The 24,313-nt window shown below is 41.1% G+C and overlaps 9 protein-coding genes across 9 annotated transcripts; 4 read left to right on the top strand and 5 right to left on the bottom strand.

Moving 5' to 3' along the window:
• Positions 1-26: 26 nt before the first annotated feature.
• SAPINGB_P002890 (uncharacterized protein) lies at positions 27-1,397 on the bottom strand (the record flags this gene model as incomplete). The annotated part of the gene is made up of 1 exon (XM_031997608.1): positions 27-1,397. One exon carries the CDS (start codon positions 1,395-1,397, stop codon positions 27-29), a length of 1,371 nt encoding a protein of 456 aa, XP_031853499.1.
• Positions 1,398-1,645: 248 nt separating this feature from the next.
• On the bottom strand, positions 1,646-2,785 carry SAPINGB_P002889 (uncharacterized protein; the record flags this gene model as incomplete). The annotated part of the gene is made up of 1 exon (XM_031997607.1): positions 1,646-2,785. One exon carries the CDS (start codon positions 2,783-2,785, stop codon positions 1,646-1,648), a length of 1,140 nt encoding a protein of 379 aa, XP_031853498.1.
• Positions 2,786-3,699: 914 nt separating this feature from the next.
• On the top strand, positions 3,700-5,892 carry SAPINGB_P002888 (uncharacterized protein; the record flags this gene model as incomplete). Its single annotated transcript, XM_031997606.1, has 1 exon — positions 3,700-5,892. One exon carries the CDS (start codon positions 3,700-3,702, stop codon positions 5,890-5,892), a length of 2,193 nt encoding a protein of 730 aa, XP_031853497.1.
• Positions 5,893-6,035: 143 nt separating this feature from the next.
• SAPINGB_P002887 (uncharacterized protein) lies at positions 6,036-8,673 on the top strand (the record flags this gene model as incomplete). Its single annotated transcript, XM_031997605.1, has 2 exons — positions 6,036-8,057; positions 8,143-8,673. The coding sequence occupies 2 exons, from the start codon at positions 6,036-6,038 to the stop codon at positions 8,671-8,673; spliced, it is 2,553 nt and encodes an 850-aa protein (XP_031853496.1).
• Positions 8,674-8,730: 57 nt separating this feature from the next.
• Positions 8,731-11,346, bottom strand: SAPINGB_P002886 (uncharacterized protein; the record flags this gene model as incomplete). Its single annotated transcript, XM_031997604.1, has 1 exon — positions 8,731-11,346. One exon carries the CDS (start codon positions 11,344-11,346, stop codon positions 8,731-8,733), a length of 2,616 nt encoding a protein of 871 aa, XP_031853495.1.
• Positions 11,347-11,721: 375 nt separating this feature from the next.
• SAPINGB_P002885 (uncharacterized protein) lies at positions 11,722-13,632 on the top strand (the record flags this gene model as incomplete). The annotated part of the gene is made up of 1 exon (XM_031997603.1): positions 11,722-13,632. One exon carries the CDS (start codon positions 11,722-11,724, stop codon positions 13,630-13,632), a length of 1,911 nt encoding a protein of 636 aa, XP_031853494.1.
• Positions 13,633-13,676: 44 nt separating this feature from the next.
• SAPINGB_P002884 (uncharacterized protein) lies at positions 13,677-16,787 on the bottom strand (the record flags this gene model as incomplete). The annotated part of the gene is made up of 1 exon (XM_031997602.1): positions 13,677-16,787. One exon carries the CDS (start codon positions 16,785-16,787, stop codon positions 13,677-13,679), a length of 3,111 nt encoding a protein of 1,036 aa, XP_031853493.1.
• Positions 16,788-17,823: 1,036 nt separating this feature from the next.
• Positions 17,824-19,171, top strand: SAPINGB_P002883 (uncharacterized protein; the record flags this gene model as incomplete). The annotated part of the gene is made up of 4 exons (XM_031997601.1): positions 17,824-18,001; positions 18,073-18,204; positions 18,886-19,029; positions 19,116-19,171. 4 exons carry the CDS (start codon positions 17,824-17,826, stop codon positions 19,169-19,171), a joined length of 510 nt encoding a protein of 169 aa, XP_031853492.1.
• Positions 19,172-22,661: 3,490 nt separating this feature from the next.
• SAPINGB_P002882 (uncharacterized protein) lies at positions 22,662-23,402 on the bottom strand (the record flags this gene model as incomplete). The annotated part of the gene is made up of 1 exon (XM_031997600.1): positions 22,662-23,402. The coding sequence occupies one exon, from the start codon at positions 23,400-23,402 to the stop codon at positions 22,662-22,664; it is 741 nt and encodes a 246-aa protein (XP_031853491.1).
• Between the last annotated feature and the right edge of the window lie 911 nt (positions 23,403-24,313).

Genomic DNA, 24,313 nt, shown 5'->3' with positions numbered 1-24,313 from the left:
ATATATTTATAAACACCAAAATAAGGTTAAGCTGAAGCCTTGACGTCAACTTCAGGAGCCTTTTCAGTCAAAAATTGGAGCTGCAGACGGCCGTCGACAAGCTGGCGGTGGGCCTGAGAAACTGGGGCCTTGGGAACACCCTTGGTGTGGTCGATGGAGTCCAATGCAGAGAAGATCTTGGTGATGACAGGCGGGTACCAGAGCTGGTTGCCACGCTTGAACCAGCCAATGTGGCCGCCGAGAGAGGTGGTTGCCAGCAAAATGTAAGGGTTCTTAATAGCTTCCTTATATGGGATACAATCTTTGTGGACAATGGGGTCATCGAGGGCATTGATAGTGACGGTAGGAACGCGGATGCCTAAGATGCGGTGGACACTGGAAGCCGAGCGATAGTAGTCTTTGGCACTATCGAAGCCAAAAAGCGGTGCGGTGAAGGCATCGTCAAAATCATAAATATACTTGAGCGAGAGGCGCTTTTCATAGTCAAAGTTAGGGTTCTGTGCAAGTACATCCTTGTGGTTTTTAAGAAGACGCACGAGGTTCTTGGTCATGACAGGGGAATAGACGTGCGAACCAATGTATGACGAATGCATGGCTTGGTTGGAGTGTGCGAGGTCCCAAGGATTGGCTACAATAATGGCGCCATCGATTTTGTTTGCCGGGTCGTCGCGCGCAAGGTCGCCCTGCTGACCCAGGTAGTTTGCAAGGATGCTTGCGCCGAGCGAGAAGCCAATGAGGTATATACGTCTACCGGGTTGTTCCTTATGGAGAATCTGGACAAACCGGCGAATGTCCTCGGTCCAGATGGCGCAGAAGAGCTGCGGTGTAGTGATGGGGGTGCGTGCACATCCACGCGAGTTGAGCACAACACAGTCGAACTTGGACTTGATGTCGTCAATAACGGCGCGGATGTATGACTCGTGAGAGCCACCTGAGAGCCCGTGCAAGAGAACTAACAGGGGTTTATCTTCAGGGGTATAGGTACGCTCGTACTTTGCGACTTCTTCTGGGCGCAAGTAGCGAGTGCGAGCCGGGTATGGAGGGGTTTTTTCCAAAGGTGAGTAGGCCAGGAGTTTTGTCCATTCTTCTTTGGAGGCTGGTGGAGGGATGAGATAGTCAGCAGAGACGATGGAGTTACTTTCTTCAGGGAAGGCAATGATACGGCGACCATAGTAGATCTTGTTGACATTCTCAAAGTTGCCTGCACCGGCATAGAGTGTTTGAAGGTCGCCATTGAAGAGAACAGGGCTCAGGTAGTCGTAGGCACCTTCGCGAAGCTCGGGGACCTCTTCGGCAATAAGTTTGGCCAGAGATTCCGTGCCGGTCTTGGTAGGCAGCTGCACAGAGTCTGGAGAGGCCTGGGTATGGACAAACGAGCGGAGACCGAAGTAGGACATTTTAAGAGGGGAATGGAGAGAAGAGGGAATTTAAAGATTCTAGAGGTCTTTAAAAGATTTGGAAAGTTTTGAGAGGATTTTGGAGGTTTTAAATATTCCAACTAAATAACTAACAGAGAAGTCTTTTTTTATTTTATTTTATTTTATTTTATTTTTTGATTCGGCAATTAGGGGGGGAATACGTGATTTGTAACCGAGCCGAGGATTATTGCAGCGTACATACAGAACCACAAGCGTAACTATCAGTCCTAGGTGGAACTATTGGGCACAGTAGCAGACGCGTCCCGGTCAATGTCGACAGCAAGCACTTCACGTTCACCCAGATAGTCAGGAGTGTTGACGACAACTGTGGCGGTGTCGGTCAGACCACCTGGGTAGCGTTGTTCAGTGGAGGGAGCATCTAGGGCTTGAGAAAAGCCGATTTGTTGGATCTGGTCGCCCAGTAGACGGGCCACGTGGGCGCTATCTCGGACGCAGAAGGCATGGGCGATGGCGGGTTCGCTAGCCTCGACGACGGTCTGGACGTTTGGAGAGTCTTTGAAAGACTCAATGAGACGTTCTTGGGACTCGGAGGCGATCCAATGGTCGTCTTTGACGAAAAACATCCAGATCTTATAATTTTTGTTGTGCCAAAAGCCAGCAATTTCTGTGGGCTCGATATCTGAACCAATGCGTGTCATTTCCTCCTTGCCCATGTCGACGGCCTGGCGCACAATACGGGGCTTGGTGACGAGAGAAAGCGCGGCGTTAAGGGCGATTTCTGGTGGTGAGCCCATGATGTAGGACAGCGCGGATTTGAGGGCTCCACGCGGGATGGTCCAATTGAGCAGTTGGGACACGCGTGAGAGGTAGTAGCCTGGATCAGATAAGTAACCCGCGACAGTGGACAGTGACTTTCCTCGGGGGCTTTTGGCAATGTCGATGACAGTTGGGGTCAGTAGAGCCACGAGTTTGATATCGACGGAGGGGTCTGATGCAAATGCGACTGCAATTCGCTGCACCATCCATGCACCGACTGAATGGCCCATTAAGACGACCTGGCGTGGGGGTGGGGTAGTTCCTACAGGGAATCCGGATTTGGCGTTAGCATCACGGATCCATTCACGCAGAAGACTAATTTTTTGAGCAATCTGCTCGTCAAGTGTATGACTAACGATGCCACCGTGGATGCCATAGCTGGACTGAGTGAGAGTGTCGAAGCCAATGTGGGAGGGACACAGATACTCAAAGGCAGGCTGAAGGACCTTGAGTTCTTCGAGGAAAGGTTCGTAGAACTCGGAAAGCCCTGGATTTCCTGGAATCATGTAGACGAGGGGCGCACGGGGACTTGGCCCGGCAATATGGTAGACGGTGGTCGGGACGACGTGGTTATTGACGACGAGGGGCATTTTTTAGTTGTTATGTGGAGGGTTTGTAGGGAAGAACAAAGAAAAGTGAAAAAAAAAAAAAAATGAAAAAGAAGAAGAATTTAAAGAACAAAAAAGAAAAAAAAAAAAAGAATTTAAAGAAGAAAAAAAAAAAAAATCAGTTGATAAACGGCGCTGATGGCGCTGATGGCGCTGATGACGGTGGTGAAGACAAAGACGGAACTTTGTGATCGGGTCTCCAAAAAAAGACACGGGACTCAGTGGATGGTTTTTTTTTTTCTATGTGTAGTAGAAAATGTGGAGATTTTTTTTTGTTCGGGACTTTTTATGGGCGGGACACTTCATAAATATTTATTTAAAAATTATTTAAAAATTATTTAAAAATTATTTAAAAATTATTTTTTTTTCTTTTCAACTCTACTGAGTATATAGCCGCACGGAACTTCAATTAGAAGTTCCAACGGCACCCGGTTACTGCTGCTGCTGCTGCTACTGCTGCTGCTGCGGTACCTCAAGTACTCCAAAGGCCTGAAATGATTTAATACAGATATTTGAAACTTCTTTTAAAACACTTGCCATTCAAATCAATCAATTCCTAAACTCCTCAAATTCTCATCGACTACTTTTTTTTTTCTTTTTCAAGTGACTCTTTTTGAAACGCCAACTGCCGCTGTTGTGGCCGGCACGCGGGTCCCGCGCTTTATGATGACTCTACGGCGGCTAAAAATTGAATTCAACTCGGCGGCTAAATGTGTTATTTATATATATATATATATTTATTTAATGGGATTACCCGCCCGTGTCTAAAATCCAATCCACCAAAAAAAAAAAAAAAATATCGTTTAAACCTCCAATATAAAAATCCAACAGGTCGCTGTTTTTTTTTTCTTGAAAAATTTTTTTTTCCTATTTCAGTCAATCCATCCACCTTTAAAATGTCTATCAAACTTACCGTCGCGGCAAAGGCCCGCGCCACGGCTTTTGCTGAATTGACACTCGCAGCCCTCATCAACCACTACGAACCTACCTCTCCCATTGCTTTTGCCTTTGTCGATGAACCCCTCGTTGACAAGGCCCAGCCTGAATCCAAGTGCGCTCTTGACATCAATGGCACCCTTTACTATGGTGACGCTGCTTTCACCGCTCTTGCCGAAAGGTTCCCACAGTCTGCTTACGGCGCTGACCTCAAGTCAAAGTACTCTGACGAATGGATCAAGTTTGCCTTTAGCTCTCTCATCGTCAAGGACTTCAAGCAAATTACTCCTGCACTTGAAAAACTCGAAAGCCACCTCAACTTCCGCTCCTTTGTTGTTGGCACATATACCCCTAACATTGCCGATGCTGCTGTTTGGGGTACTCTCCGTTCAAATGTTGTTGTTTCCTCTGCTGTCAAGTCCGGCTCTTACATCAACATTGCCCGTTGGTACAAGTTCCTTGAGGCTCACCCCCATTTTGGTGGCTCCGTTGATACCTACAACAAGGAGGTCACTGAGATCCGCAAGGCTGCCAAGTCCGGCCAAAAGAAGGAATCCAAAGCTTCTTTCGACATTGACCTGATTGATGCCCAGGAAGGCAAGGTTGTCACCCGTTTCCCTCCTGAGCCCTCTGGATACCTCCACATTGGTCACGCAAAGGCTGCTCTTCTTAACCAGTACTTTGCACAGCTCTACAAGGGTAAGCTTATTATTCGTTTTGACGACACAAATCCCAGTAAAGAAAAGGTTGAATTTGAAGAGTCAATTGTCGAAGATCTTGAGCTTCTTGGCATTAAGGGCGACATGGTCACTCACTCTTCTGACTACTTTGACACCATGTACGACTACGCCATCCAGCTCATCAAGGAAGGCAAGGCTTACGTTGATGATACCCCCGTTGAGAAGATGCGTGAGGAGCGTGGCGAGGGCATTGCTTCTGCCCGCCGTGACCGTACTGTTGAAGAAAACCTCAAGTTCTTTGACGAAATGAAGAATGCTACCGAGATTGGCCTCAAGAGCACTCTCCGTGCCAAAATCTCTGTTGACGACAACAACAAGGCTCTCCGTGATCCTGTCATTTACAGAACCAACTTGACTCCTCACCACCGCACTGGTACTCAGTGGAAAATGTACCCTACATACGACTTTTGCGTCCCCATTGTCGATTCTCTCGAGGGTGTTACCCATGCCCTGCGTACCATTGAGTACCGCGACAGAAACCCCCAGTACGCCTGGTTCCTTGAGAACTTGCACATCCGTAAGGTCCACATTTGGGACTTTGCCCGTGTCAACTTCCAGCGCACTCTGCTTTCCAAGCGCAAACTTCAATGGTTTGTTGACAACAATAAGGTTACTGGCTGGGACGATCCTCGTTTCCCCACTGTTCGTGGTGTTCGCAGACGTGGTATGACTGTTGAGGGTCTCCGCAGTTTTATTCTTGCCACTGGTCCTTCCAAGAATATTATCAACCTCGAGTGGAGTTTAATTTGGGCTACCAACAAGAAGGTCATTGATCCTATTGCCCCACGCCACACAGCCATTACCCTTAAGAATGCTGTCAAGGTGACCCTTTCTGGTGGCCCTGAGAAGCCATACTCTGAGGAGAAGCCCAAGCACAAGAAGAACCCTGCTCTTGGCAACAAGACTGTTTGGTTTAGCTCCAATCTGTTGATTGATCAGGAGGATGCTGCTCTTACCAAGGACGGTGAGGAGGTGACTCTCATGGACTGGGGTAATGCCATCTTTGATAAGGTTATCAAGGACGATGCCGGCGTCGTCACCGCCATTGAGGGCCGTCTTCACTTGGAGGGTGACTTTAAGAAGACTGAGAAGAAGCTTACTTGGCTTGCTGATGTCGCTGATCTTACTCCTGTTGAGCTTGTTGATTTCGACCACTTGATCAACAAGGATAAGATTGAGGAGGATGAGAACTTTGAGGACTTTTTGACTGAGTTTACTGAGTTTAAGACCCAGGCCATTGCCGATGTCAATCTGCGCACTGCCAAGAAGGGTGAGATTCTCCAGTTTGAGCGCAAGGGTTACTTCCGTATTGACGAACCCTTCTCTGAGGCCACTGGCAAGGCTGTTCTTTTCACAATTCCTGATGGTAAGGTGGTGAATCGTTACGGAGCCAAACAGGTCACTGCTAATTAAGGTTTATAAAAGGATTTTTTTTTTTTTAGTTTGTAAAGTTTAAAAGAAATTCAAAGTTTTTTTTTTTTTTTTTTTTTTTTTTTTTTGTTTGTTTTTAGTTTGTTCTTTTCTCCACTTTCCTTACAAGCACCAACTTTAATCAAATGACCTCAATGCACAAACTCCGTGCACCGGGTCCTTCCAGTCAAGTCATCAGCTCTGGACCGTCATCACCAGGGAACTTAACTGTGGTGCAACAAAGAAGTCCCGGTAGACCGCTTTTATTGGAAAATAACAGATCTTCAATGAGTGTCCAAGTTCCGCGGACTTTAACTGTTTCAAGTTCGGCGCATTCCTCTTCAGACGATGCCATGAGTTCCGATGATGACGATGATGACGATGATGGCAATATCTCATTGACTTTCAAGAGATCTAGTTCGGCCCATCTTACAATGCAACAACTTCGGGTTATTCGTGCTCAGCAACAGCGTCACAAAGAAGAAGATGACCAACAACAACACCAACAACAACGAGAACAAGAAGAAGACAAACTTCGCAGAATAACCTTTGCAGGAACTAAAAATGCACTACCAGGCGAAACTTTCTCCGTACCTCCGAAGAGCAACAACCATCCGGCAAGCAGCACGGTATTCCGTTGTACAAATTCTTCAGCGCAACAACTTCCTGAGTGGAGACACAGTGCATCGGTTGGGTCGTTGGTAGGTCTATCAGGTTCAAAACGATCTCCAGCATCACCAGGGACTGCACGCCAGAAATTGGGCATAAACAATACAACCGATGAATCTGTTGCAGGCCGTCGACGCAGTAGCGCAAGTAGTACCAGTAGCACTAGCAGTAACAGTGCGGGGGCTCGTCGGCGGAGTAGTGCAGGTAGTAGTACTGGCCGTGTGCTTTTATCTGCATCTTCGTCACCATCACTTGTTTCATTGGGCCGCATTGCAACTAACTCAACAGTTCAAAGTGCCGGATTACAAGGACCAGAGTTTCCGGTATCACTCAATGAGTCGTGCGCAAATTGTAATGGGTGCTACTGCGCAGCGTGTGTTGCAACTACTCCATACGCTACTGCACCAGCAGCAGCTGCAATCTCCAGTGGACAGCCTCTCCAGATGCTACCCCACCAGCCATCACGAGCCCACCAACCGTTGGCCCCCAGTCTGAGCGCTGGAGACTTGGCTGCCATGTCTTCAAGTTGCAGTTGCTATTCTGCAGGTGGGCCCTCCTTGGCTAGCAATGGGTCTATGGGGCTCAGCGCTTCCGGTTTCCCAGGGGGGTCCCGTCAGCCGCAAGTTGTGTCACCTCCACCTCAGTATCATCACCAAATTGCCCTCTTTGGTCCACATCATCATCACCACCACCACAACCACAACCACAACCACAACCACAACCCACTAACTACCGCCGCCGCTCGTCTTGGTGGCCGCCCACAACAACAAACAATCAATCACAACAACAATAACTACCACCAACATCATCACCAACACCACCGCCAACTGTCACTCCCACCACCTCCAAGCTACCAAATGTCTTCGCGCAAAGGCGCTGACCCGGTGCCTCTTCAACAACAGCCTGTCTCATCATCCTCTTCTTCTTCCTCGGCTCTGCAATCCCCAGCTGACCTTGTACGTCGTTCTGTGTCATCACCTAAACTCGCAGGTATGCCCGGTTCGCGGATCCGCACAGTATCTGATCCGCCGGTTCCTGGCGACACTCCTGGTCCGGGTTCATTTCCTTCGTCAGGATCTCTACAAGCTCCTACGGCTTTCCCTGGAGCATTCCCTCCAAACCGTTCGGCATCTTTCTCTACCCTTGCACATCATACACATTCAGGCACACTACAACCATCTTCATCAACTACTACACTTAGTAAAAAAAATACAACTACAACTACAACTACGGTAACAACAACAACTACAACAACAACCACGTCTGAGGCGGGTCCCGGCGTGGACTCAAGCCCTCGAGTGCGTAGCAATAGCAGCGGATTTATTGCAGACAATATCAGCATAAACAATAACCAACAACAGTCAACAGCAGGCCTGAACAAAACCATGGATGACACGCGACTGGCTGAGCCAGTGCACCCACGCAAAAGACCACCGCTCAAAATCGTCGGTCTCAAAATCTTTAATGCCCGCTTTCATTTCCTTCTTGGTCTCTCTCGAGTAAGTTTTTTTTTTAAATCCCTTTTTTTTTTTTTTTTTTTTTTTTGCTTAATTCCTTGACTCCTTCTTTAACTAACCATCTTAGGGTCTCTCCGTACTGCCTTGTGCCATTGGCGCCTGGTCCTGCTTATGGAACGCATACACTGTCCGTCGTGCAATGATGGACCATAATCCAGCTTTTGCATCTCTACGTTCCTCTCAGCTTGTCCTGGCTGCTATCTGGTGCGTGGTTGCCGGATATCTTGCATACTCGGTACTCGACGGGCTCATGGATCGCTGGCTTGTAACGTACTCAACACCCGCAGTCATTGTACGCTTAGTGTCATCCGCCGTTCTCACTATCTCCATGATGCATGCTCTTGTGTCGGTCCTTGCGCCCGATACAACTTACCGTCTTCATGTGTGGATTCTTATCTCATGTATTCTCACCGTCGCTTACACTGTCCAAAACTTTGTTACTTCCAACCTCTCGCTCGAGAAAAAACGTCGCTCCGTCGATCTCTACAACATTGCAGTTTTTGCCGTCGTCCCAGTCGGTCTTGCTTCTTTCCTCACCATGCTGGGTCTTCTCCGCAGCATCATGATTCTACAGTATCAATACGAAGACCTTTTATAAATCCTTTTCTCTTTGATGTTGTTATTCTTTCTTCTTCTTATTTTTTTTTTTCTTCTTCTATACATGCTTATGAACATTTTGGCGTAGAACCACAAAGCGCACTGCAATCTCTAGCGTCGAGACGGCAAGCGACAGCGCAATCAGAATAATAATGATCCACGTAATCCGCGACATGTTATACTCTGCAATTGAATCAGTCAAAATCTCAGTCAACTGCAAAAATACCATGCACCGCTCGTTAAGCACCAAAATCCGCGGCTCAATCTCCAAATACTCCCGTACCGCAGAATACAACGGGTTTAAACTTGGCTCGTCTTCCCAGAAAAAGTCCGGCGTGTCCAGCACGTTGGAGCTCAGATTCACATCCACCCGCAGCTTAAACAACTTCCCGGAAATCTTGAGCACCTCTTCCCGTTTCAACCCGAGCTGCCCCGTCAACGCAAGCATCTTGGGCACGTGCCGTACATCGTGCATGTTCCCGTCCATGCGCGCCTCGAACCGACTCAGCTTGGTTGATTGCGCAATTGCGTGCGACATGGATAACTTCGTCATGTGGTCACCAGATCTCAGCGTGATCATGTCGTTATATATCCGCGGCTTGACAGTGTTGGGCGAGTATGTAAAGTGCAGCTCCTCTGTTTCAATGTCTTGCTGTGGAACCGGCCGCAAAATCAGCGACTTGCCAGGCAGCCCGTCCGATTCGGGTACCCGTGCAAACGTCAAGTCTGCCAAAATTTCCTTCTCCTGGTGCTCTGTAAAATTCCAAAAAACAACCACTCCATAGGAAAATATAAACACTTCTGCATGTTTTGTCAAGTCCGTAGCGTCAAGCCCCTTACCAGACCCCCGCGAGTTGGGCCTACTTTCCACAGGAGAAGACTTGACTCCATTGGGTATTGGTGCTGTCTCCTTTTGTCCAATTTCTTCTTCTTCTTCCTTATCCTTATCCTTGGAATCTCTAATTTCATTCAAATTAGTGGGTCCAGCCTCACCAATCAAACCTTGTTTATCTTCCTCTTCTTCCATCTTCTTCATGCGCAAAGAAAGGAAATTGCTCGGCGGTGAGAAATCTTGCGGCTCCGACGGATCAAAATCTGGCGACGTGGACCACTCATGGTTACCCTCATCGCCGTCTCGCGACCCGTTACTACCGTTAGACATCATTTCATTCCCATGGGGTTCTTCTCCGTTCCCTCGAATTTGACCCTCACCGTTATCCTCTAACATTTGTTCTTCAGGGTTACGTATTTCTCCACCTTCCAATGCTGAATAGTACTCGTAATGATGGTCCAACTGTTCTGATCGGTTCATCATTTGTTCCATAATCTGGATCCCTCCAGGACTGCTCTTCACCCGATTTTCATCATCTCCAGGTAGCAACGGCAGGTAATATGGTGCATACAACGCTTCGTTATAAATACGGGGGCGGATCTGGTGGTTTTCCCGTAAAAACGAGACTGCAGCCACAATGCGAATGCTCTCGGAAATGCAATAAGCCGTCACCCGTGGGAACTTTTCAGCACGGCGGTCTTTAGGCAACCGTTCGGCATAAGTTTTACGGGTTTGTGGCATGGCCAACGAATCAACAGACTTTTTTGGCTTGTTCATCGTTTGAGCGCTTGAGGACCGAGACATGCCCTCTGCAGCAGCTGCCTCGTCCTCATCTGTGGGGGGTATATTTTCATCGTCTTCCTCTTCAAATGCAAACTCGGGCTGCGGGCTTTCTGGAATCAGTACAAGTTTTTCAGACACTTTGGTGGTCCGAGGAGGCAGGTTTTGCGTCAGACGCGGTGGAAGAGCTTTCCTGGCCCCACCGGGACCTCCTCCACCACCTACTCGGCCACCAACTGAGCTTCCACTGGCACGGCTTCCTCCGCCTACACCTTCCACACCTCCTTTAAGTCCTCGAGATTGGGGCATTCCAAGATAACCATAGCCACCGGACTGCCCCCCACTAGTTCTCATTTGTTCTCCGGAATACGTGTTGCGATAAGACGGGTTCAGGTGTGAGTAAGACCCATAATGGGGGGTTCCACTACCCATAGTCTTGTGGACTGTGGGAAGGTTGGAGTAATGCATGAGATGTGAGCTGTATTGGCCGTATCCTGTAGACGTTGAGCTGGGCATGTTGAGGCTGTGGTGATGGCCACGATGCGGTGATCTGCTTTGTGCAGAGGGAATGTCACTCACGTCGGAGAGAATCTTGGAGATTGAAATATCGCTAAATCGTGTATTGGAGGAAGAAGATCGTGTTCGGTGTTGTTGTTGTTGGTATTGCTGTTGTTGGATTGGGTATGTTTGACTGTGAGCCATAGGTGTGGCTGATGACGATGACGAACTTTCGAGAGGCGATCCGTCTAGTGAGGACCTGCCTTGGACATAATTATTTGGAGGGCCAGAGTTGCCACGCACAGATATTGGTGGTAGAATGGAGCCATCAGCATCAATTGCAGAGGTGGAATCTGTGATCGGGCTTGAGCTTGGGCTTGTAGTATTGGTGTTGGCGTTGGTGGTGGTATTGGTGGCTGGTAATGATGCGGCGGGGGAGGTTCGCATTCTACGTCCAGACGCGCCGGCAAAGGGCGCCGGACGTCCTGGATGGCTTCGCGCGTCTGTGACGAGGATAGACGGCGATCTTTTGGCTGTAGGAGGCCTTGGTTTTTGCGAAGACATTGTAGGGAAAGGATATTTCGTAGAGGGTTTTTTAAAAAGAAAGAAAGAAGGAAAAAAAGCTATGTGAGAATTGGTGGGGGAAGGAAGAACAAACAAATTAAAAAAAAAATTAAAAAAATTAAAAAAATTAAAAAAAAAAAGAAGAAAAGAAAAAAAGGATTTTTTTTTTGAGCAGCAAAAAAAAAAAAAAAAAAAAAACTTTGTTTGATTAGCAAATAAAACAATCACGTGCAAATGTCATGTGATTAATTTTTTTTTTTCTTTTTAGACAAAAACTGAATTGTTTTTTTTTTTTTGCATTGCCACCACCATATAAACAATCACAACTTTCCAAACATCTTCAAAACTCCATACAATTAACGAAACCTTACAAACATGTCTAACTTGGACGACGATCTCCTGGCGCTGGCAGGCGAAGATGTCTTTTCAGACGACCAGCAAGACTCAAAGAATTCTAACCAGAGAAAGTCACATGGTTTATCGGCAGACGGAGAGCCTCAAAACAACTCACATGTAAACACAGGCCCTGCTGACGATGATGACGACGACGACGATGACGATGACGATGACCTCGAGGCCTTAGCACTCGGTGGAAAAAGTTCCAAAGAAGATTTTCATAGCAGTGGCCACGATGACAATGAGTCTTCAGTATCAGGAGCGGCAGGAACAGGAGCAGCAGCCGCTCCAGAAACAATTGAAGAGTTTGAGGAGTTCCGTAACCCGTATCCCCTGGAGGGCAAATACAAGGACGAAAAGGATCGTGAGGAGCTCATGGCTATGAAGGAAATCAAACGTGAAACCATTCTTTTTGAACGTCTCTCGGAAATTGAAAACTATAAGCAAAAAATGTTTTTGCTCCAGCGTGCCCAGGAACGTAAGGCTCGTGAGGAAAAGGACCAAGCATCTGCAGCGGCGGCTGCAGCAGCTGCAGCAGCTGCAGCTGCTTCAGATAAAGGTGGCCGTACCAAACGCGACAAGTCAGCATTCAACAGCTCCAAACAAAGCCAGCTTTCAGAACTTAAAAAGAAACGTGAGGAAAAACGTGAAAAGGCTGGAAAACCAAACGTTCCCTACAGGGACCGCCGAGAAGGTGATGATGGGTACTCGGATGAAGAAGAAGAAGAAGAGGAGGATGATGATGATAGATATTCTGATGAAGACTCTGGGCGTAGAAAACGTTCTTCTCGTGGCCGTGGAGATAAACGCCGCGGAGGCCGCTACAATGACGAAGAAGACGACAACTTTATTGAAAACGACGAGGCAGTAGAATGGGCGGAGCCCAGTCACAAAAAGTCACGCGAAGCTACGATTAACGACTTGAACAAGATTCGATTTGGCCGAACACTTTTTGCCAAGTTTTGCCACAACCCGAACTTTGAAAAAGTGGTCATTGGAGCGTTTGTGCGCGTCAACATTGGTACTGATCCAGAAAAACATGTTCCCGTGTATCGTATCTGCGAAGTCAAGCGCCTGGTCCATTCGAAACCATATACATTCCAAAGCCGAACCGTGGATGAAGTGCTTGTTGTGGCCTCTGCGAAAAATGAAAAAACATTTGAAATGGGCATTTGCTCAGATAGCCCCTTTACTGAGGACGAGTTCCGTTGGTGGAAACAACACATGATTAAGGATAACATACCCATTCCATCAGGGAAACGGTGCGAGCGTAAGCTGGCTGAACTTGTCGAGTTTAAGGAACATAAGCTTAACGACTCCGAGGTCAAGGCCATGATTGAGCGCCGCCAGAAACTCTCAAGCCATGCTGGTGGCGGTGTTGGTGTTTCACGCGTGTTGCAAAAATCGCAGCTTCTTGAACAGCGAGCCATTGCCGAATCAAACGGTGATGAGGCTGCCATTGAAAGTATTGATCGCAAACTTGCAACCATTGAGTCTCAGAATGTAAAAGCTGCCCAGGGTGAAAGCCAAAGCTCCAGTCTTAACAAGTTGGCTGCTGTCAATGCACGCAATCGTCGAGCAAACGTAAGCGGTATTCGTCAGGCCGAGCTCAAAAATGTGGGCGAACGCAGGAAAACCGCAGGTAAATCTGGCGGTGTTATGGATCCATTTAGTCGTGTCCGTACAAGCGCCAAAATCTTTCATCAGTCTGAAGACTCTCAAAACCAAGACCCCAGTGCCGCTGCTAAGGAGTCTGAGCTGGAGCGGAAACGCAAGCTTGAAGAGGCCGAGGCTGCACGAAAGCGGCGCAGGACCGCTGCTCGGTTGGCATTCAATGCCGTTGACAATAAAATTGCAAATATTAATTTCCAATTGGAAATTGAGATTTAAAAAAAAAAAAAAAAAAAAAATTCATTCAAATAAATAAAATTAAATCACTTTAACAACGTCGCAAGGTACTCTTTCTCGTCTTGGTTTAAAGACTCATAAATGTTAGCCTTAAAGTTGCCCACGTCTGAGGTGACAACATGCTTGAGCCAGTCGGCAATCATGTATTGGGTGACATGGTCGCTCGAGCCCCAAGCCCGGCGACCGCCCCCACCTTCTTCATCAAAAAGCTCCTCGCCATCTAAATCCTCAATTCCTGCGTACTTGAGCGTGTCGCCCAGTGTCATCCCGCCCTCGAGCAGTGTATCATCCAAATCCTCCCACTCACCGTCATCGTCTTCTTCATCGTTACCATGTTCTTCTTGTGAAACGTGTTTGAGTGCTTCTGAAGCCTCTCTTTCAAGTGCAAACTTTCCGGAAATTAGCTCATGGATGAAAAGTTTGATGATTTTGCACGGCGCAGAAACTGGAGTGTACAACGACGCATATTGTCGAGCCTTGGAGCGAGTCAAAATAACATCTTTGGGAACTGGAACTGGATCGCCATCCACCTGAATGGCAGCAATGCGAGGATCCTGCAGCTCATATAGCTTCCCCAACGAAACAATGTTTGCTTTAATTTCATTGTACCCGCGCAGAACGTCAAAGTTGGCAAGCCATTTGGAAATAACAACTTCCAGCCCGGAAACAGGTTTACCATTTTCGTCAGCGATTTGTTGGCTGGCCAAAAAATCAATGACCTCTGTGGCTGAGGTCGCTACAAGCGCACTGAAAACCCCAATAAAGTTCTCAATCAAAACAGGGTGCTTGGAAATGGCCAACCGTTTGGCCGTGGCTTCCAAGATTTGTGGCAGGTACTCTCCTAGCATTGGTCCGAATCGGTCTACAATGGCCAAAATAAGTAACCCGGTATTCATGCAGGCCGAGTCTTCCCAGGAGGGATCCAACAGGCGAGCAATCGCAATGATTAAAAGTTCAACTCCGTTACGGCCTTCTGTATTGGACCAATTTTGGATTTGGTTGGATGCATGTCTTGTTAAAAAGGACAGGATTTCTGTGGCTGATTGTAACACTTGGTTGTCTGATGAGTTCATGGCAATCTTGTACAAGGGATCGAAAAACTTGTCTACAATGATTTCTGGAACAGGATACGGGCCCTTATCCACAATGACACCGAGAATATTGAGTGAAAGGACAAGTTCAGGGGTATACTCCCAATCTGTAATAGACATGATGCTCTGCAACAATGGCGGCAGAGAGTGCTGCAAGAACTCATTGTAAACATCTTCATCTGTTGCGGTTTCTGCAAGCTCTTCCATAATGTCGACAATCTCATTTGTAAGCATGACATTGGTGGGGTCTCGTGAAAGCAAGTTGTAGACAATCTCAATCAGCGAGGGGTACCGGACGGCGAAGGTGAAGTTTGACTGGATAATGTTCATGAGGACTTCTGCAAACATGGCCGGAGTATCTTCTTCAGCCTTGGGGGTCATGGTGCCTATGATTTCGTAGAGAGCCGTAAGCTTTGTAGTGATATAATCTTTGGGCAGGATTTGACAGTACTTGGAAAATGCAATGAGACAAGCGCCCTTGACGGTGTCGCTTGAGTCGGAAATGGCAGCACTTGCAGTAGACTCAAAAAGAGGAATTGAGATTGCTGCGACATCGATGCGGTCTTTAAGAGACTTGCATATGGATCCACCAGCAATGTAGGAGCGAGCACGGAGAAGGTTATGATTAGTGTCGTAGTGAAACTCTGAGACCTTACGGACTAAAGTGTCTATTGATTCTTGTACAAGTTTTGGGTGACTTTCATGATCCTCGGCCAGAATCCAAGAAAGGAGATAGAGGCTTGCTTCTTGAAGCTTCCATGAGGACTGGTCAAAGTTTGATAATGCTTCTTTGAAATAAAGTCCGAGTAGGTCGAATTGGCGGGTTCGATCTAGAGACATTAGGATTTCAGGGATCTGGGAGCGGACAGCCTTACGGATTGATAAGTCGCTTTCCTCCTTGACAAACTCATTCATATCATCAGTCCAACTTTCTTCGTCTTCTTTAGATATTTGAGAATAATTTGTGAGTAGTTGGAAAAAGGGGTGGATGATATTTGTTAGTTTCAGGGCAATGGATTTATGGTTAACCAAATGACCTAAGAGCTCAAACTCTTCGTAAATGATGGAATCTAAAGTAACATCTTCATTGACAAAAACACCTGAGTTTTGGATGATTTCTTCAGATGGCAACGGAGATGTGTTTTCAATATTGTTTTCAATATAGCTAGGGAGTAAATACTCCAAGTTTTGGGTGACACTTTCAAATGCCTGTGAAGCATGCGGGGAGGTAATTTTAGGGATTGTAAGCAGCAATGCGGAGAAGGCTTTTAAGGATTCAAGTTTAATGTAAAGCCATTCTACATCAAGTGGATTTATTTGTTTTGAAATGTACTGGATGGCAAGAGGAGCCCATTGGTTGATAATATCAGAAACAATTGTAGCTTCAGGTGAGTTTGGTTTTGTTGGGATTGCGAAAAGGTCAGCACATTGAGCAAAGACTTGGAAAGCAATGGCCGAGGCAAGAAGCGGGAATTTTGGGTTTAAATTTTGAGAAGAAGAATAAGCCGAAGCAACAGTATAAAGAGAAGATAAAATTTTTGCACCGACACTGCGGAACTCAGCTTCTGAAATGGTTTCACCAACAAGTTCTTTTAAGGTGGAAAGGGCACCAAAAAGCTGGTACTGGTTGCCATTGAGAGCGAGACCTGTGATCTCGTCAATTAGGTTTGGCCATTCATCTGGGTATTCAGCCGAGGCAATGCTTGCAGTTAACAGTGCAGCCACTGAGCGCACCTTACTGACTGGATGGCCCAACAAGTTTGTAACCAAGAGGGTTCTAATTTTTGATTTAATATCTTGGGAAATTGCTGGGCCTTGGAACTCTTCAAAGGCAATGCTCCATGATTTGGGGACGATTGTTTTGAGAATTAGTAGGGCAGATTGTACTACGGGGATTTCTGATTCGAATTGGGTGATTACTGTAGCCAAAGACGAAACAAGTTCGTTTATGTGAGTTTGACGATAAGACTCGAGTTCTGATTCTGCAGAAGCTGTGTCGCCACTATTAATTCGCTGGATCAGCGAGTAGATGGATGATGGGTCCATGGCGATGTTGTTGATATTGATATTGTTGTTGTTTGTATGAATGGATGGATGGATGGGAGGTAGGTAGGTAGAAATCAAAAGATATTATTTATTTTTTTTTTAAAAATGTTAATAAACTAATTTGTTTGTTTGTTTGTTTGTTTATAAACAAATTAGGACAGCACTACCACAGTACAAGCCGTGCAGGATCCACCAACCGAGGACAAAACCAAAACCAAAGACAAGAACATTTTTGAGATGAACCAGAATGAATTTGTAGTTACTATTACTAATTTTAAGTAAAAGAAAAAAAATTAATAAGAAAAAGAAAAAGAGCCTTTTTTTTTTTTTAATATTTAATATTTAATAAATAATCCTTTGATTTATTTAAAAACTTGTTGTTAGTTTTTTATTCTATTATATATATATATATCTGTTGAAATAAAAAAAAGTTAACAATAATGCTGAGTCATCTTTTATAATAATTACATAATTTTATATTGTCGTCATCTTTTCTTCAAAATTTCTTCATTAAAAGCGTCTTTTTTTTTTTTTTTTTTTTTTCTTGTTGGATAAGCATAAATAAAAAAATAAAATAAAAAATAAAATAAAAAATAAAATAAAATAAAATAAAAAATAAAATAAAAAAAAATAAAAAAAAATAAAAAATCAAACAACTCACTCACTCACTCAGCCTCCCCTTATAAGAAAGAACCAAAAAAAAAAAAAAAAAAAAAATCCTTTCCTACTTCCGCTTAAATTATTATTATTGTTATTATTATTATTATATTTTATATATACAACTTTTTTTAAACAATCAACACTCATACACTCAATCCTCTTTCTGGGACTCAACCGTAACTACCGGTGTTTCGCTTAAAACTTAACAAGTCCCTTCAGATTCCCTGGGTCTTTTTTTTTTTTGTTTTTTTTTTTTTGTTTTTTTAGACACATTATTATTATTATTGTCTCCTTTTTCTTTTTTTTTCTCTCTCCCATTTTTTTTTTTAATTGATACCCTGTTCTTTATCTTAAATACCTCCTTGACTAAACAATAATGACTGCCGAAGAAGGTGCCTCTTACGGTGAACAACTCATCGAAGCTGCTCGTAGAAACAACACAGATCTCTTTGAAGATCTTCAGAAAGAAACAACAGATCTTGCAGAATTAATAAACACAGCTACTGATCCTCTTGGAAATTACGCTCTCCACCTTGCGGCTTTTAACGGCTCATGTATGTTGATTGACATTGCAACTTTAACACTTTTGATTTCTTTCTTTCTTTCTAACATTCTATTATCCAAGACGAAATGCTTGACCACCTGTTGGATGTAGAAGGTGTCGAGGTTGACCCTATAAATAGAGTATACAAGGATACTCCACTACACTCTGCTGTCCGTTATGCTGTAAATGAACCTGAACATGGTGCATTTTTAGGTGAGTATTTTTATTTTATTTTTATTTTATTTTATTTTATTTTATTTTTATTTTATTTTATTTTATTTTATTTTATTTTATTTTATTTTATTTTATTTTATTTTATTTTATTTTATTTTATTTTATTTTATTTTATTTTATTTTATTTTATTTTATTTTATTTTATTTTATTTTATTTTATTTTATTTTATTTTATTTTATTTTATTTTATTTTATTTTATTTTATTTTATTTTATTTTATTTTTTTTTATTTTTTTATTTTATTTTATTTTATTTTATTTTTTTTTATTTTATTTTATTTTATTTTATTTTATTTTATTTTATTTTATTTTATTTTATTTTATTTTATTTTATTTTATTTTATTTTATTTTATTTTATTTTATTTTATTTTATTTTATTTTATTTTATTTTATTTTATTTTATTTTATTTTATTTTTTTATTTTATTTTATTTTATTTTATTTTATTTTATTTTATTTTATTTTATTTTATTTTATTTTATTTTATTTTATTTTATTTTATTTTATTTTATTTTATTTTATTTTATTTTATTTTATTTTATTTTATTTTATTTTATTTTATTTTATTTTATTTTATTTTATTTTATTTTATTTTATTTTATTTTATTTTTATTTTATTTTTTTATCTATCTATTTATGTTTATTCTAACACTAAATTAAGCTGAGATGCTGATTGACGCTGGCGCTGATCCTACAATCAAGAACAAAGACGGAAAAAAGGCAATTGACTTGGCTGATGAATCCAATCAGCAACTAATAGACATTTTGCAAGGTGCAGAGCTTGCTCGTGAAGTCCCTATTGAAGGTATGATGATTTATAACTAACCTTTATGCTTTTTACCAAATTAAAAAAAAAAAAAAAAAAAACTAACTAACTAACTTATCGTTTAGAACTCGACCAACCGGAGACTATGGAAGGTGAAGATAGTGGAGAAGAATCTGAATAATTCATAAATACGGAAACAAACAAACAAACAAAAAATTATATACACGAACAAAAAAAAAATAAATAAATACTGGTAGACTAAAAAAAATATTAAAAAAAAAATCATACACATTTCTATTCTCTAAATTCAGACCTTGTATATAGAAAATACCTTGAGATTTTATCACACCCAGCCATCAAACCTACTTGAAAGCCAATCATTGTTATCATTAAATTGACTCTTCAAGTTTAAATCTGTGACTAAAACATGGGTTGAAGTCACATTTTTGACTTTATTATTATTAATGTTATTATTGTTAAAGTATCGGAAATCAAACAAAAACGATATTCCATGATTCTTTTCTTTATCGTGCTTAAAAGTATACACTTTGCTAGGTCTTGGAGCCAATTGCTGACTGAGTGAGAAGATCAATTTACCCTGATCAAACGTGCCAACTTTTTCAATTTGCCCCAAATTAAACTTCATCTTTTGTGCAGTTGTAAGATACTTAATATCATCATTACCAAAATTGCTTGAATGCTCAATAAAAATTTGTTTAAGAACACTTTTATTACCACTTACCGGACCAACCAATTTCTGAAGTGACAAACTAGGCATACTTTGACACGGTAAACATGGATAAAAGTCCAAAATAGACGAAGGAGAAAATATTCTATCAAATGTTTTGTAGGCAAAATATTCAAGTTTCGGAAGCCTTGAAATTACTAAATATAAAGCTTCTTGGAAACAAAGAACAACATACGGATTGGTTTCTTCAAAAAAATTAACCCCAGGTATTGTTAAAAGGTATGAAATGGGATCAGAGTAAAGTTGTAATAGGTTTGATGTCAAATCATTTGTCCGAATGCCATTTTTATATTTACTCAAAAATCTTTGTTTCATACTTCGTTTGCTCATCTCTGTTATCACAAATTTCAACTCCCTTTCTTTGGGAATAGATTTCATACTCAAACATGATTGAACAACTTTTTTGGCACATTCAACTAAGTCGTCAACAATAGGTTTTTCAAAATAGTAGTTCCGATCCACCTGGAGCCCCACTTCAAGCTCTTTAACGTTTTGGAGATATGGCAAGATCTTTATCAACCTAGAATGATAACATATAGAATCTTTAATTGATAATTTCAAATAACTTATTGAATCCAGGGAATAGTGGAAATTTGAAAATTGAATTTCCTCATAATTATAGCTAAATAGAACTCGTTCTGCACGTGGGAACCGATATTGTTGAAATAAAGTTATAAAAGCAATCATATTAAGTGATGTAACTTGTGGGAATTCTTGAATGTCATTCTTATCAATATCTGGAGGAACAGTTTTCCACCAATAATATGTTGATCCAGCAATTTTAATGTGACATTCTTCTAGATCGGAAGGAAGATGAGCAACACCATTTTTAAGAATCTCTTGACATGATGAATATTTTAATCGTTGAATGTCCAAATTTACGCTTTTAAGTTTTGATGAGCGTGCTATTATTTGTAAAAGCATTGTACATATTCGGTTCATAAACAAAGTGTTGTTTTGCAAATCATGTGAAGTTTCCGAGTCGGTGTCTTCACAACAAAAATTTCGAATTTTAACATACTCTAAACAGGGGAAAGAAATATCCGGTATAAATGTGACATATGTTGGAGAAAAACAGTCTTCTAAGAAAAATAACCGAGTAATATTGGAATGGTTTATTGGGAAATCCAAGCTGGTCAAATCTGACATGGCTATTTGGATTGGTATTTGATAAAAAACTTCAAGATTGAACTGATCGTTCTTATCAATAAACCGCTGAAGTGACTTAAATAACAATGATTTAAAAAATTTTTCTTCATAATTAATTGCAAAACAAAACTTGATCTTGCCAAGTGCAGGATAGTATTTGTCCTGAATCGCCAAATTATATTTGTTGCTATAATACTCATTAGAGTCGCTTTCTTCCTCACCAATTTCTATACTTAAAACATGAGCCTTAGGGAACCATGAGTACTTGGTAGAATGTATCACATCCAAAGGAACAGCAAGGTCATTATTTTTTTCTTGTTCCCCCTGCAATGTTTTGCAATATTTATAAACAAGTGGTCGGTAGATTTCTAAAAAGATGTTACAGCAATGACTTAGATTCCGACGCTCTTTAGGCGTCAAGTATTCCGAAATAGAGTAATGGAGTTCTGTGGGCAAAGAAATAAACGTGATTTTGTTCATTTTGTGTCATCATCTATGTATGTTTGGAAATGCAAGAGAATGTTGATTAATCATGGCGATAAATACAAAAAAAAAAGGTATGGAGGGAAAAGGAGGGGAAAGGTTAAGAAGAGCCTACACTGATGTTAAAGAGAGAAAGAAAGAGGGATGATCACTTGACTGGATGTTTTCCTTAAAGTGGCTGCAAACACAGCCTTTTTCTTTATCAATACCACGTGATAGTTAAATTATAAACTATGTAGAACCATCCAAGATTAATTTGTTAAGGGTATATAAAGAAGATCTTCTATATCCTCTAGCAGATATATCACAATTTAGAAAAAAAATTTACAATTTAAGTAAGGTGTTTGGAAGGCCAAACAATCTGTTATAACAAAAAGTAATTACTTTCTAGAGCAAAACTTTCAGGTGACTCGACTCAGGTTAACTAACTTACTAAGAAACCAGCTATACACTGAGTTAAACTGGAAGGTTGGTTTAAAGCTTCAAAGTAAGCCAGTGTCTAAAAACAAAAATAATATATATATATATATAAATAAATCATAATATTATGATTTATTATCCATCGTAAAAAACGTCTAATCTTCAATTAGTGAAAAAAAACTTATTTTCAACGTGCTGAATAGATTCTTCGGCATTAGTAAAAAAAATACCATACAACCTTTATCTTCAACAGAAGGCCCAAAAAACTCAAAGTCAAACAAAACTGAAAGATTTTTTCCCCCTATTATTAATTATAAGTATAAATCTTGCATGGTTTAGGAATAATTGTATAGCAGTCAGATATAATTAACTCGTTGTTTCCTCGCAAGGTTCCATAAACTACCCCACAATTTTGAGCAAGTACGACCTTGTTTGACTCTCCCATAACAAGAAAAAAGCATCGAATGTCTGTGACTGGTAGGCCATGCTATACCTCAAAAAAATTTAAAATACATTTCTAATAGACGTTTTTCTATCATATATATATAGCTAATTATAATTTACTGATTCAGTGGAAAAGACATGGCTTTTAATTTTTGAAATGTTCAATGTGTAAGAAAACAAAATCGGATTTATGTCATACTCTAAAACCCCCAAAATCTGTTTGATGTGAACCACTTACAATAAATCAATGAGGATTCAGAAAAAAAATGAATAAATATGTAAGCTATTTATATTATTTGAATGAGGTGTTCAGAAAGCCAGGAAAGCTGATAGTGTTTAAAGAAGAACCTTCCAATATCTAAACTGGAAAGTTTTAATTTCAAACCTCAAAAATGTTATAGTAAATCATAATTTATTGCAAAAAAGACTATTCTAAAAATGGTGAAAAAAATTCATTTTCAACAGTTTGAATAGATTCTTTAGCATTGGTACAAAGTATACAATCTTTATTTTTAACATGAGACCCAAAATACTCAAAGTCAAACAAAACTGAAAGATTTTCCACCTCTTGTGAACTATAAGTATAAATCTTGCATGGTTTAGGAATGATTGTATAGCAGTCTGACATAATTAACTCGTTTTTCTTTTTCAAAGTTCCACTAACTACTCCACTTTCTTCAGCAAGCTGTTCAAATGAATCATTGCGATCAAAGTATTCCATAGAACATGAGTACTTTAGTATAACTTGCTTCAAATTTTGGGACTTGTTATTTGAACTGACAAGTTCTTGGAGTGAAAGAATGGTGAATTGACGTAAAGGTGAATATAGCGATGATTTTCCCAGCATACGTGGTTTAAATGTAAAATCAGCACCTTCATAATGAAGATATTCTAGCTTTTTAAGTTTGCCGATAGATTTAAAAAGAGCTTCCTGGAAACACATTATCAAATATGGAGTTGCATCGTCATGTTTGTTAAAAAACAAACGGTTTGGTTTAGAAAGAAACGTTACTGGGTCAGTATACAAATTTTTAAAAAAGTTCAAAGGATTGGGTTTGATTAATTGGTAAACAATCGAGTATTTTCCAATTTGCTTCATCAAATCAGCTTGGGAAACAGGGACTTTGGTTTTTAATGGGATAGCAATATGTTTAGAAGTTTCTACCATTCTTTTAACGGATGCTGAGAAGCGCTCATCAGAAAACTCTAAAATGAATTTGATATTTAAAGTCTTTAAATTTAAAAATTTTGGAAGAGATGACACAATACCACTTAGATATTCAGCAGGGTTAGAAGGAATCAGTATTTGAAGAGATGTAACGTTGGAAACTGTATAACCAAATGAAGAAAAATTTACATCCTCAATTGATATATCCAAAACAACAGTACTGGCTCTTGAAAAATGATATTTTTGGATCAAGGGAACAAATGAATAAAGAGATAAAGAAGTAACTTGCGGTATTTCAATAATCCTTTCTTCATTAATCACCGGGTTGGTGGTTCGCCACCATCTTCTTTCAGAACCACAAATAATTAATTCGCAATTAGATAAGCCTGAAGGTAACTGGGTAATTCCTTGGTTGAGAAGTTTAAAACAATCTGTATATTCAGGGAATCCTAATTTTAATTTTACACTTTTAAGTTTCGAGAAAAGAGAAATGGTTTTGATTAATGAAATAGTTGCGTCTTCTGTTTTAGCTTCAAAAATTATTTCTTCTATTTCCACATATTCGACGTTTGGGAAAGTGGACTTTGATATTAATGGTAAACCCAGAATTTCTGTGAACTTTATTTTTTTAATATTATTCAATTTTATTGAAGATTTTGGACTTTGCAAGAGATTAAGTTGTAATGTTCCTCCGCATATTTCAAAAGGTGGATTTATTTGTATTTCTGGTTTAAGAACTTTTAGCATATGTATTGATTGGAAAAGTTTAGATTCTAGCAAAACTTGTGACAAAATCAGAGACTTGCGAAAATTGATTTCTTGTATTAAAGGGTAGTCCTTTGGGTGGATTGCAAATACACATAAAAGCTTGTGATATAAATTTTTATTGTCGTAGTAATTAATATTAATTT

Source organism: Magnusiomyces paraingens (genome assembly GCF_902498895.1).
Source record: "Magnusiomyces paraingens strain CBS 517.90 genome assembly, contig: contig2, whole genome shotgun sequence".
Taxonomy (NCBI): Eukaryota; Fungi; Ascomycota; class Dipodascomycetes; order Dipodascales; family Dipodascaceae; genus Magnusiomyces; species Magnusiomyces paraingens.
The sequence above is the reverse complement of the archived record's forward strand: the minus strand, read 5'-3'. Positions and strand labels throughout refer to the sequence as shown.